The 12,292-nt window shown below is 44.8% G+C and overlaps 1 protein-coding gene across 1 annotated transcript; it reads left to right on the top strand.

Annotated features, from left to right (window-relative positions):
• Positions 1 to 5,472: 5,472 nt before the first annotated feature.
• On the top strand, positions 5,473 to 11,164 carry LOC306778976 (NLR family CARD domain-containing protein 3-like; the record flags this gene model as incomplete). Its single annotated transcript, XM_079270715.1, has 8 exons — positions 5,473 to 5,540; positions 6,493 to 6,571; positions 6,727 to 6,955; positions 7,119 to 8,919; positions 9,017 to 9,190; positions 9,341 to 9,514; positions 10,383 to 10,429; positions 10,569 to 11,164. The coding sequence occupies 8 exons, from the start codon at positions 5,473 to 5,475 to the stop codon at positions 11,162 to 11,164; spliced, it is 3,168 nt and encodes a 1,055-aa protein (XP_079126841.1).
• Between the last annotated feature and the right edge of the window lie 1,128 nt (positions 11,165 to 12,292).

The raw sequence follows: 12,292 nt of genomic DNA, 5'->3' as shown, positions 1-12,292 counted from the left end.
AGTTCAACCATCATAAACTCTGAATGCAGCTCCAACAAGCCGTGCATGACTTCGCGATGGCTGCTGCGACTCCTGAATCAGTGTTGAAAAGGTTTCACAGCCAAGCTGAGCGAGGTAATGCTAGCTTAACATGTTGGTAAGAAAACAAAACGTATCATTTGAACTCCACGAACTCGCTAGTCAGCAAGTTTGATCAACAACTAATAGCGCAAAAGTGGTATTTACATCAGCGTACTCATTTTGGCCTTCATAAATCTGCAGCCACATTATCTACTCTATGTATTTATTATGAACTATGAGGGCATTACCTGAACTGACACATTTGACAGCGACTGACTTTCAATGGGTATGTTATCAGGGCGGCTGGACACACTTATGTCTAAAGAACTCTGCTGCAAGTTACAGTCCTGCTCTCAAATGACCAACTCACTTTCTGTTTTTACTTTTGCGTAACAATGAACGTAGGATTGGGATTTTGGGAAATAGTTTAGTCCTTCCAATTGCTCGTGGTCATTTTGAATTTTGGGGAAAAATGGTAGCTATGTTATATATTATATGTATTATATATCATATATATTCATTCAAATAGCAGTTCTGTGTAGCACCAGGGAGAAGAATATGTTCCAGCAAAGAAGACAACTGTTGATCTTTCATCAAATGTGAAGAAGATGTGCTCTCTACTTCAGATCAGGTGCGTTGTAGCTCACTAGCTTTGGTCATGGCTAACAAGCACTATGTATACGCCTTACCAGCATCAACAGGACACCTTTACAAAGTACTGCTTGAATGATTGCTAGTACACAGTACTGATGTCATTGCATAGACAGGTTGTAGGTTTTGTTTGAACATGCTGTTGGTCTTTTGTGCATTCAGAGCAACAAAAACTAAACTAACTGCTTGTATGTGAACACGTACAGTACTTTGTTAATAAAGCTGACTCTGGTAAAGGTAACATTGTTCCTCAAGTTCTCCAAAAACATATCTTTGACATTTCTGTTCAGCATTCTCCTGTTCTTGTCAGCATACATGCATTATGCACAACAATACTATTTTGAATAATCGTCGTGGCATTCTGGTGTAGGATTACTACACCTCCATGAAACATGCTTCCAACCTGGAGGTGGAATAAACCCACTGTGTGTTATTAACAATGTGACGTACTGGTCTGCAGCAGGCCTCTTAGTGCAGCTTGTTAAACATTAACTGATATCAGGTGAGTGTCACAGAGCAAAGGTTGACTCAGGTGAGTCTGGCTTCATTGGGGAGTTTTTAACCTCACAGATGGCAGCACAGAGGATCTCACCTGGTGAGTAGAAACAACTGGAATATCAATTAAAACAACCAAACGTGTGTCCTTGTAAAGAAGTCCACATCGTCAGACTGACGAGTAAAGACTGATTATTACTCCTCAGGTGTTTGCTGACTGTCCAGGTGATCAGCTGGAACACAACCACTGTTTGTTACCAAAGTCACCAGCTGACCTGAGCTGAACACAATCTATTCCACCAGCAGAACGAGCACACCTCAGGTGAGTAGTGACACGGAGGTTACTGTTGGAAGTGTTTCATCACGATGGTGAACTCTCAACGATCTGCTTTAAAGCGCTGTGAAGTTTTCTACAGTGGATATCATTGATGCTGATACTGAGAAACGTGTTGATGCCTTTTATGATTCTAACGATAGACTGAAGGGTTTGAAGATCAGACTAAAGGTGAACGAGGAAGTCAGATCATCCTTTGATAAATATTACAACGGCTATAAAAACGACACGAGTACAAGTTTTACCAGCGTTGATGAAACATTAACTTTGTACCACCGTCAACTCTATTACTGCTGCTACTCAGAGTACAAGCTACTACAGGACATTTATATTCAGAAGATTAAAGATGAAATGCTTTTTATAGCTCACAGCTTCAAACTTAATGATTATATTCAAATGTATTTTTTTGTCTGCGAGTTATGAAATGCTTTTGAGAACATTACAAATGTGTTTAATTCTATTGAACTGAAAAGTGAAATATAGAATTTGTCACTGGTCTTTAAAGGCCTTGTGTATATTTGACAACAATACATCTTGTTTACATATTTATATTCATATTGTAACTTCAGGTTTTTAATATTTACATACGTAACAGGACTCCTAACAGGAGGATAGCTAGTAACGTTAGCAGCACTGCTAACGGCTAACCAACAGGAGGCGAGCTAGTAACGTTAGCAGCACCGCTACCGGCTAACCAACAGGAGGCGAGCAAGTAACGTTAGCAGCACTGCTAACGGCTAACCAACAGGAGGCGAGCTAGTAACGTTAGCAGCACCGCTACCGGCTAACCAATCAGAGGAGCGCTAGTGTGACCGAGCGTTTTGAGTTTGTGTATAAGGGCACTTATCGTACAGTAAGAACTGGAGTCGGGAGACCAGACAGGTTCAGCCCACGGCTACTGTCTTTATTATTGTTTTTCCCCTTCGGCCAGAGGCGGGAGTTGCCCCTTCGCTACGGCAACCCTCAAGGGACATATAGTCAACACCAGAACGACAAACATGAGACAGTCTGTTACATACGTCCCCCCCCCCCCCTCAATTAGAAATGTCCCAGTTTCGTGACCAGCAAACACATAAAATTACACAAAAATATCAAATCAACGAGAGAAAACAACAAATGACCACAGTTAACAGGAGTAAATCAAACTATAAATGGCACTCTAAATAGCAAGGTGAACAACGGAACATGACACCGTATGATTCAGAACAACTATAACGGCTAATTATACACACGGATTAATATCCCGGGTGGCAACCCACCAACAGTCAAAACAGAACATATTCTTGGAGGTGCGATGGGGGACGCACCACACGACCCCCGCGGGACCGTACAGGGTCGGGCTCCGCCCCCCCCCCCCCCCAAGGCCAGTGTCCAACCGTCCTAGCACACGCTGCTCCCCCCTCCAGGGAGGCCGAGAAGCCCCCACTTCAGGAGAGGCCGGGAGGGAGGGTGATGTGTCACCGACAGCCAGTGATGGTAGGGGCAGAGTGTACCGTTTCAGTCTATCATGGTGAACCACCTGGGCCCGGTCCAGCCGGTCAAGTGGGTTTACAATCCTGTATGTCAGGGCCGCCTCACCGCCTGAAGCCAGCGCCTGCTCGACCCTGTAGGGGCCCTTCCAGTGAGGCGCCAGTTTGGTGCGACTCTCAGTCGGGTTGTTAAGCCACACTAACGCGCCCTCTCCATAAGGACGATGGCAAACATCCTCATCATGATACAGTTTCTGTCTCTCATGAGCTTCTGTAGCATGAAGCCTTGCTGCACTGAAGGCTTTTTCCAGCCTCCCCACCAGGGACGGCACATACTCCGGCAGGACTCCAGAGCCCTGAGATATCTCGACTCTGTTAGAAATCAGAACATCAGCTGGAACACGTGCCTCGCGTCCGTGCATGAGGGAGAAAGGGGTAAAATGAGTGCTGGCATGTCTGGATGTGTTGTAGGCAAACGCCACCTGCTTCACATAATCATCCCATTCACCTCCATGCGAGAGCAGCATCTTCGCCAGCTGATCAATCAGAGTCCGGTTATGACGCTCCACCATACCGTCTGATTTAGGGTTGTAGGTGGTAGTGCTTGGAGATCAGACTAAAGGTGAACGAGGAAGTTAGATCATCCTTTGATAAATATTACAACGGCTATAAAAATGACACGAGTACAAGTTTTACCAGCGTTGATGAAACATTAACTTTGTACCACCGTCAACTCTATTACTGCTGCTACTCAGAGTACAAGCTACTATACCATGCTATATCTATTAGTTTGTTCAATGAGTGTAAAGTCAGATTAGTTTCAGTTGTTGAAAACACATCAGACACCGATCAGAGCCTCGTGTCATCACTGAGTGAGAAACATGTGATCAAGACCTTTATAGTTTCTAGTCTCTGATCTGTGATCACGTTTCATTGTAAACAACCAATCAGAGGAGAGCTAGTAACGTTAGCAGCACCGCTAACGGCTAACCAACAGAAGGTTCAATTCAGTTACATCATGATGCCTTCAGGCTCTGCTCAGTGAACAGGAGTACTGGCTGAAGGTACATTATAACGTTATCATGATGTGTTCAGGTGTCATCTGTAAAATTTGGTGATGAACTTAAAGAAATCCAGTAGTTTGAAGGAGATGTTTCCACATGAATATAAAATAGAAATTAGAGATGAATTATGAGTTGTTTAACGTCTAACACGAGCTCTAAGAACATATTATCCTTCTGTAAACATTATAATAAAAAGATTTATTTTAATCAATACATTTCTTTTTAATTTCCTTCTCAGTTGAATTGTGTGTTTTTATGAAAACAACACTAGAGATGACTTTATTGTCCCGAAGGACATTTGGACACAGAGAGTGTCTGCTGTTAAACAAATACACAAAGAACGTGTCGCCAGTCTTGACTCGTCCTGACTTAAAGAGACTTTGAGGATCTTAAGTTACTCTTCTGTTCCTTAACGTAAACTAAAAGACACGCGATGCTTTACTTTGACCGGACCGGAAGTACTGCTTGGAGGGATGTACGGTAGCTTTAGAGCGGACGATGACGTCATACGGTACCTATGAAACTTAATTTAGATTAAACCAGAAGTCAGTGGTTATATTTATTATTATTGTTATGATTGTTATGATTATAGTTTTTGCATTCTTATTATTGTTATTATTATTAACGTACTTTAACTCCTAGAGATTTAACCTGATTGACTTCAGATCCGATCAATCTGCTCTTGAGACCTTTACAGTGAAAAGTGATAAAAAAGATCATAAAGTTATGAACTGTGAACAGGTTACATGTCACAATAAAGGATGCACACTACACTGTGACAACACATCAGTAAACATCTGCAGATGAGAGCTCACAGTGTTTCATTGAAGGATTCGACTAACAGCCAGTTGAGCCCACTTTCCTCTCTCAGCCTCTGGATTCACTGCCGGTCCTTTTCTCTGGACTCCTCACTCGTCTCCTCTGCCGACATGTTCTACTAGATTACTGTCAGACCTCCAGGAGACCGAGAGTTTGGAGAGCTGCTTTTACTTTGACAGCCTGTTATGTTACAAACACTGAAGCACGTTCACAGCTTACGTTTCTTCCTGTTTGTAGCTGCTTCCTGCTCTGACTGGATGCAGTAGACGTGGAAACAGAGGAACATTTCAAACGTTGAAGAGCTTTTCAAAGTCACTCAAATAGAAGTGAAAAGTGACGTCATCCCCAAAGAGGCCAATAAAAAGCCAGATGAAGAGTCTTCCTCTGGTCTTCCAACAAGCCAACAGACTAAAGAGCGTTGTGAACATCATCTCTTAGAGAGGACTCTGCAGCTCAGAGGGACAACAGCATGGAAACTGTCCCATGAGTGTCTTTAGTGTTGAGGTGAATGAGCTGTGTGTGTTTGTCATGATGAAGAGAAATAATGTTGTTGTGTTTGTGTGAAGGTGTGGACTCTGCTATGAATCAGTGTGAGGATGGAGAGGAGGGAGTCCCTCCCTCTAAAACCAGCCACACCAAAGCTCAGAGGTGAGATGACCATCTCTACCTGTCCATGACTCAAAGTCTTTCATTCACTGACTCTGTTTCTACACATGTGACCAGGACCCATCAGGGACCACACTGTCCTGGACCTGAACCTGGACCTGGACCTGGACCTGGACCTCAACCTGAACCCAGCTGTGTGTCCATGAAGAGTGACTGGTCTATGGGTCGTTTTATAGACTTAAAAGATGGACGCCACTCTGTTGATCAAAGGTGAGGATTTCAAACTGATGATTATGAAGATGATGATGATGATGGTGATTGATGATGATGGTGATGATGATGGTGATTGATGATGGTGGTGATGGTGATGATGATGGTGATGATGGTGATGATGATGATGAAGTCAGAAGGTCACTCAGGTAAAACTCTTTTACACCACATGGTTCCTCTCTTCATCCTGATTGGACAGCATTACTCTTCAACCATCATGGTCACCTCACTGCATCACTTCCTGTCTTTGCTGCACTGAATACAGCTTCAACATCAACACTGAAACATTTCTACATGAAACATTGATTTCACACTAAACGTCTCCTAAAACCACCAGGATACTAATACACTGAGTACAGTAGGTTTATTACATCACTCAATGTATCTGGTGTTTCTATCAGGAGGAAGCTGGAACAACCTGGACCTGGACCTAAACATAAACGTAAACGTAAACCTGGACCTGAACCCAGCTGTGTGTCCATGAACAGTGACTGGTCTATGGATCATCCTATTAGCTTCAAAGATGGACGCCACTCTGTTGATCAAAGGTGAGCTGAAAGACTGAGCTGTTGATTCTCAGAGGGATCAGCAGGACTAGTAAACCTTTACCACTACAGGGACTCATCTGATCCACATCCACATTTCACTTCATGGACCTTTACCTTGTGTTGGTCTCTGTGTGGACGGACACAATGTGAGCTGATTCTTCATGATCCCTCCACAGAGAGGACCAGGAGAGCTCAGAGGTTCCCAGAGGTCCGTCTGCCCAGCAGCATCAAACACACCTGGACTCCATATTCATGGTCTGTACATGTACAACTACTGTTACATCTCTTGTGTTCACAATCATCTCCATGCTGCACTCTGTAGACCAGTGGATCGTCAGTCTGTCCAACATGGATCTGATGTTTGCTTCCATGGTTTTAGTTTGTGTCATTCATAGAATATTCTGTTCCAGCTGCTGGAGGAGAACATCGTCACTTTTGTGAAGAACGAGCTGCAGAAGATCCAGAAGGGACTGAGTTCAGATTACCCAGAATGCTTAGAGAGTCAGAGGGAGGATGAGGAGGTGCTGGACGGTGAGGATGAAGAGCAGAGGAGGAGCAGCAGAGAGGCGTTTGTGAAGATCACAATGAACTTCCTGAGGAGAATGCAGCAGGAGGAGCTGGCTGACTGTCTGCAGAGCAGTAAGAGGATTTCTCTAAAGATTCAACATGCTGGATAAATGTGACGTTTACTAACGTCTCAAGAGATGGACCAACATGTATTCATAGACTCATTCTGTGAGGAAATGACATGTTGAAATCTATTCTTTGACTCATTGATCTTCTTTGTTGTGTGTTCATTCAGGACTTCCTGCAGTTTGTCAGCGTGAACTCAAATCTAACCTGAAGAAGAAGTTCCAGAGTGTGTTTGAGGGGATCGCTAAAGCAGGAAACCCAACCCTTCTGAATGAGATGTACACAGAGCTCTACATCACAGAGGGAGGGACTGCAGGGGTCAATGATGAACATGAGGTCAGACAGATTGAAACAGCATCCAGGAAACCACACAGACCAGAAACAACCATCAGACAAGAAGACCTCTTTAAAGCCTCACCTGGAGGAGAGGAACCAATCAGAACAGTGATGACAAAGGGAGTGGCTGGCATTGGGAAAACAGTCTTAACACAGAAGTTCACTCTGGACTGGGCTGAAGACAAAGACCACCAGGACATACTGTTCACATTTCCATTCACCTTCAGAGAGCTGAATGTGCTGAAAGAGAAGAAGTTCAGCTTGGTGCAACTTGTTCATCACTTCTTCAGTGAAACCAAAGCAGCAGGAATCTGCAGGTTTGAAGAGTTCCTGGTTCTGTTCATCTTTGACGGTCTGGATGAGTGTCGACTTCCTCTGGACTTCACCAACAATGAGGTCCTGACTGATGTTACAGAGTCCACCTCAGTGGATGTGCTGCTCACAAACCTCTTCAGGGGGAAACTGCTTCCCTCTGCTCGCCTCTGGATCACCACACGACCTGCAGCAGCCAATCAGATCCCTCCTGAGTGTGTTGGCATGGTGACAGAGGTCAGAGGGTTCACTGACCCACAGAAGGAGGAGTACTTCAGGAAGAGATTCAGAGATGAGGAGCAGGCCAGCAGGATCATCTCCCACATCAAGACCTCACGAAGCCTCCACATCATGTGCCACATCCCAGTCTTCTGCTGGATCACTGCTACAGTTCTGGAGGAGGTGTTGAAGACCAGAGAGGGAGGAGAGCTGCCCAAGACCCTGACTGAGATGTACATCCACTTCCTGGTGGTTCAGTCCAAACTGAAGAAGGTCAAGTATGATGGAGGAGCTGAGACAGATCCACACTGGAGTCCAGAGAGCAGGAAGATGACTGAGTCTCTGGGGAAACTGGCTTTTGATCAGCTGCAGAAAGGGAACCTGATCTTCTATGAATCTGACCTGACAGAGTGTGGCATTGACATCAGAGCAGCCTCAGTGTACTCAGGAGTGTTCACACAGGTCTTTAGAGAGGAGAGAGGACTGTACCAGGACAAGGTCTTCTGCTTCGTCCATCTGAGTGTTCAGGAGTTTCTGGCTGCTCTTCATGTCCATCTGACCTTCATCAGCTCTGGAGTCAATCTGCTGTCAGAAGAACCAACAACCTCCTGGTTGTCTAAAGTCTCTAGAGGCAAACCTGAACTAACACGTCTCTACCAGAGTGCTGTGGACAAGGCCTTACAGAGTCCAAATGGACACCTGGACTTGTTCCTCCGCTTCCTTCTGGGTCTTTCTCTGGAGACCAATCAGAGTCTCCTACGAGGTCTGCTGACACAGTCAGGAAGTAGCTCACAGACCAATCAGGAAACAGTCCAGTACATCAAGAAGAAGATCAGTGAGGATGTGTCTCCAGAGAAAAGCATCAATCTGTTCCACTGTCTGAATGAACTGAATGATGGTTCTCTCGTGGAGGAGATCCAACAGTCCCTGAGTTCAGGACGTCTCTCCACAGATGAACTGTCTCCTGCTCAGTGGTCAGCTCTGGTCTTCATCTTACTGTCATCAGAAGAAGATCTGGACGTGTTTGACCTGAAGAAATACTCTGCTTCAGAGGAGGCTCTTCTGAGGCTGCTGCCAGTGGTCAAAGCCTCCAACAAAGCTCTGTAAGTACAGAGAGAGTTAGATTCATAGATCATACCTTAAATACGCTGCTATCTTTTCTACTTATTGTTTATTTCTTCTTCATCATTGTCTCTTCAGACTGAGTGTCTGTAACCTCTCAGAGAGAAGCTGTGAAGCTCTGTCCTCAGTTCTCAGCTCCCAGTCCTCTAGTCTGAGAGAGATGGACCTGAGTAACAACGACCTGCAGGATTCAGGAGTGAAGATGCTGTCTGGAGGACTAAAGAGTCCACATTGTACACTGGAGACTCTCAGGTGATCCTGTGAATTACTTTTCTTGGACTAAGTACTAACTTTAAAGTTCACACACAAACAGATTGGTGATGACAGTCATAAACATAAACCTTCCAGCCCTCACAGTTCCCTCAGATCATGTGACATGTGTGTTGTTTTGTGTGTTTGCAGCCTGTCAGGCTGTCTGATCACAGAGGAAGGCTGTGCTTCTCTGGTCTCAGCTCTGAGCTCCAACCCCTCCCATCTGAGAGAGCTGGACCTGAGCTACAATCATCCAGGAGACTCAGGAGTGAAGATGCTGTCTGATGGACAGAAGGATCCTCACTGGAGACTGGAAACTCTCAGGTATGAAGAGGCCTGCTGCAGCCACAGACACTCAGTCTGATGGAGGAGGTCGAGCTGGAGACTTGTTCTCTGTCACACTGTCAGCCTGGTTAATATGACCCTGATACACCAAGCTGCCCTCAAACTACCAGAGACTCATCAGACTGTTTGTGTCAGTATCAGGGAACAGTAGCCAGGATGAGCCCAACAGGGAGGGAAGGTGATGAAACTGTTGTTGTTCTGGAGCGGTGTCTTGGTTGAACGTTAGTAAAGAGGACAGTGGTGCATCCTGACACGCTGACGGCATCATGGTGGGTTGACATGAGTCAACGTCGTCACGCTGCAGGTTTGTGGGCTCATATCAAACAACAGTTGATGTTCTGATGCTCGTGTGTGTTGCCCTTTAGTCCAGACATTATTGTGAAAAGACAAACAGACAGAAACAATCTGTTTAAAGCGTCTCGATGAATCATCACAACAGGAATGTTTTGCTGTTCTGAAGGAGTTCAGCTTTACCTGGTTTGGTTTGTTTTGCACTGAGAGCCAGTTCCCTGGCTGAGAAGAGTCGACTTGTTGAATGTACAGGTGACAGTCGGCCACAGACGCTCAGTGAAGAACCAGCAGCTGGTTGTGGACGTGGTGTGTCAGAGCCCAAAGAGGTTTATTGAGGACTGGACCAGAGTTCTAGGGGGACACAGGCAGTGCTCTGTGGCTGCAGACGGACTTGAACTGTAATATTTTCTGCAATCAGAAGAAGCTCCAGTGAAGTCACAGAGTATGAGCTGATGAACAATAAGTGCTCATGTGAAGATGAATAACAAAGCTCTGTGTGTGAGAGCGATGTCATGTCCATGTCTCCATGCTGCTCTGACCCCCCTCCTCCTTTCAGGGTGGAGCCTGCTGGAGTCCGATGGTCCAGACCAGGTCTGAGGAAGTGTAAGTGTGCTTTGAGTTTGATTCATGGAAACAAAGCATCTTCAAACTGTGACATCACTCATTCACATCTCTGATGTGATCATCAAACACATTATCGATTAATAACTGCAGCTGTGTTGTGTCTTGTTCTCTCCATCAGATTCCTGTGAACTCACACTCGACACAAACACAGTGAGCAGAGAACTCAAACTGTCTGACAACAACAGGAAGGTGACATATGTGAGAGAGGTTCAGTCATATCCTGATCATCCAGACAGGTTTGACTTCTGTCCTCGGCTGCTGTGTAGAACTGGTCTGACTGGTCGCTGTTACTGGGAGGTCGAGTCGAGAGGAGGAGTTAATATATCAGTGAGTTACAGAGGAATCAGCAGGAAAGGAGGCAGTGAAGACTGTGTGTTTGGAGAGAATGATCAGTCCTGGAGTCTGTGGTGTGAATCTGGTCGTTACTATGTCTATCACAATAAGACAAGAACACCCATCACCTCCTCCTCCTCCTCCTCCTCCTCCTCCTCTGGTAGAGTAGCAGTGTATGTGGACTGTCCTGCTGGCTCTCTGTCCTTCTACAGAGTCTCCTCTGACACACTGATCCACCTCCACACCTTCAACACCACATTCACTGAACCTCTTTATCCTGGCTTTGGGTTTGGGTTCTGGTCCAGATCTGGTTCCTCAGTGACTCTGTGTTCTCTGGAGGAGGGAGAGTCTCCTCCTGCAGAGGAACCTTCTCTCTGCTGACCAGATGTTTCAGTGTGTACAGGATCACACACAGCTGATGTGAGTTGGTACCAACCTGATCTCTCAGTGGTTGTAGATGCAGTTGGAGCAGGTGAGGGGTACCTGAGCTGGTCTGGACTCTGGGGGATTGAGAGCTCTCTGGGACTTGTGGTGTTGCAGATGGATGTGTGAAAGAGCTGAGCGAGGTCCATGTAATGACCTGGAATGATGTGTTGTCTGAGAGAAGCTGTGAAACATCTTTGACTTTGTGTAGAAAACTGAACTTTGTTGTCTCGAAACATTTGTTTGCGTTCAGAAAAACCTCCGAATGTCAAACAAGAGTCTTTCTGGATCAAATGCAGCATCTGTGGAACAAGAAGCACAAGTTGTGAAGAGTTGTTTTGATTTGAACAAACTAAATTCATCTTCTTTGATCATCGTGTAACAAATGAACAAACTCTGAGAAGTGACATTGAGATCAAAAGAAATCAAAGTTTTGGACGATTCTAGATAATAAAGCACATAAACATCACGTCAAAGCAGAAACGTCCAAATCCACCAGAACACTGTCTCACATGAAGGATCAGTTGAATGCAGCTTGGTTCTTCACGTGGTATTGTTCACTTTGACTTCATTCATCACTGACTGTGTGCTAGTTTGATGAAACTCATAGAAACAAATCAAAAGAGACAAAAGAAGTTTGAACCAAACTACTGATCAAGAACCAGCTCAGCTGTTTATTCAATGAAGATATATTATAATGCAGAATGTGTCACGATGTAACTTTTCATTCTTTGGTTTGTATTCTCACTGATCATGTGTTCATTTAATGATGATCATGTTTCACTGATCTTCATTCATGTGTTCATGTGTGATGTGTGACGAGGCTTATTGCTGATCTGAACCTTTGAGCTTTTTGACATTTTATCTTTTATTTTCTTTACTTTTCACATCATCTGTTTGTGTAACCTTTAATGTTTTTATCGTACAAAACAAATAAAACTGGTTTGTATTTTGTACATTCCAACCAAAGTGCAGTGTTGCTGGTCTCTGAGGGAGTGTGCGTAGTCTCCAATATGAATATCACATGACTGATGAACAATGAGGGGGCGTGTCTTCTGTTAAAACACTTCCTGGAAGTCTGTTCGC

The sequence above is a fragment of the Melanostigma gelatinosum genome (assembly GCF_949748355.1).
Source record: "Melanostigma gelatinosum genome assembly, chromosome: 6".
Lineage (NCBI taxonomy): Eukaryota > Metazoa > Chordata > Actinopteri > Perciformes > Zoarcidae > Melanostigma > Melanostigma gelatinosum.
Note: the sequence above shows the minus strand (reverse complement) of the source record. Positions and strands in the feature narration are given on the sequence as shown.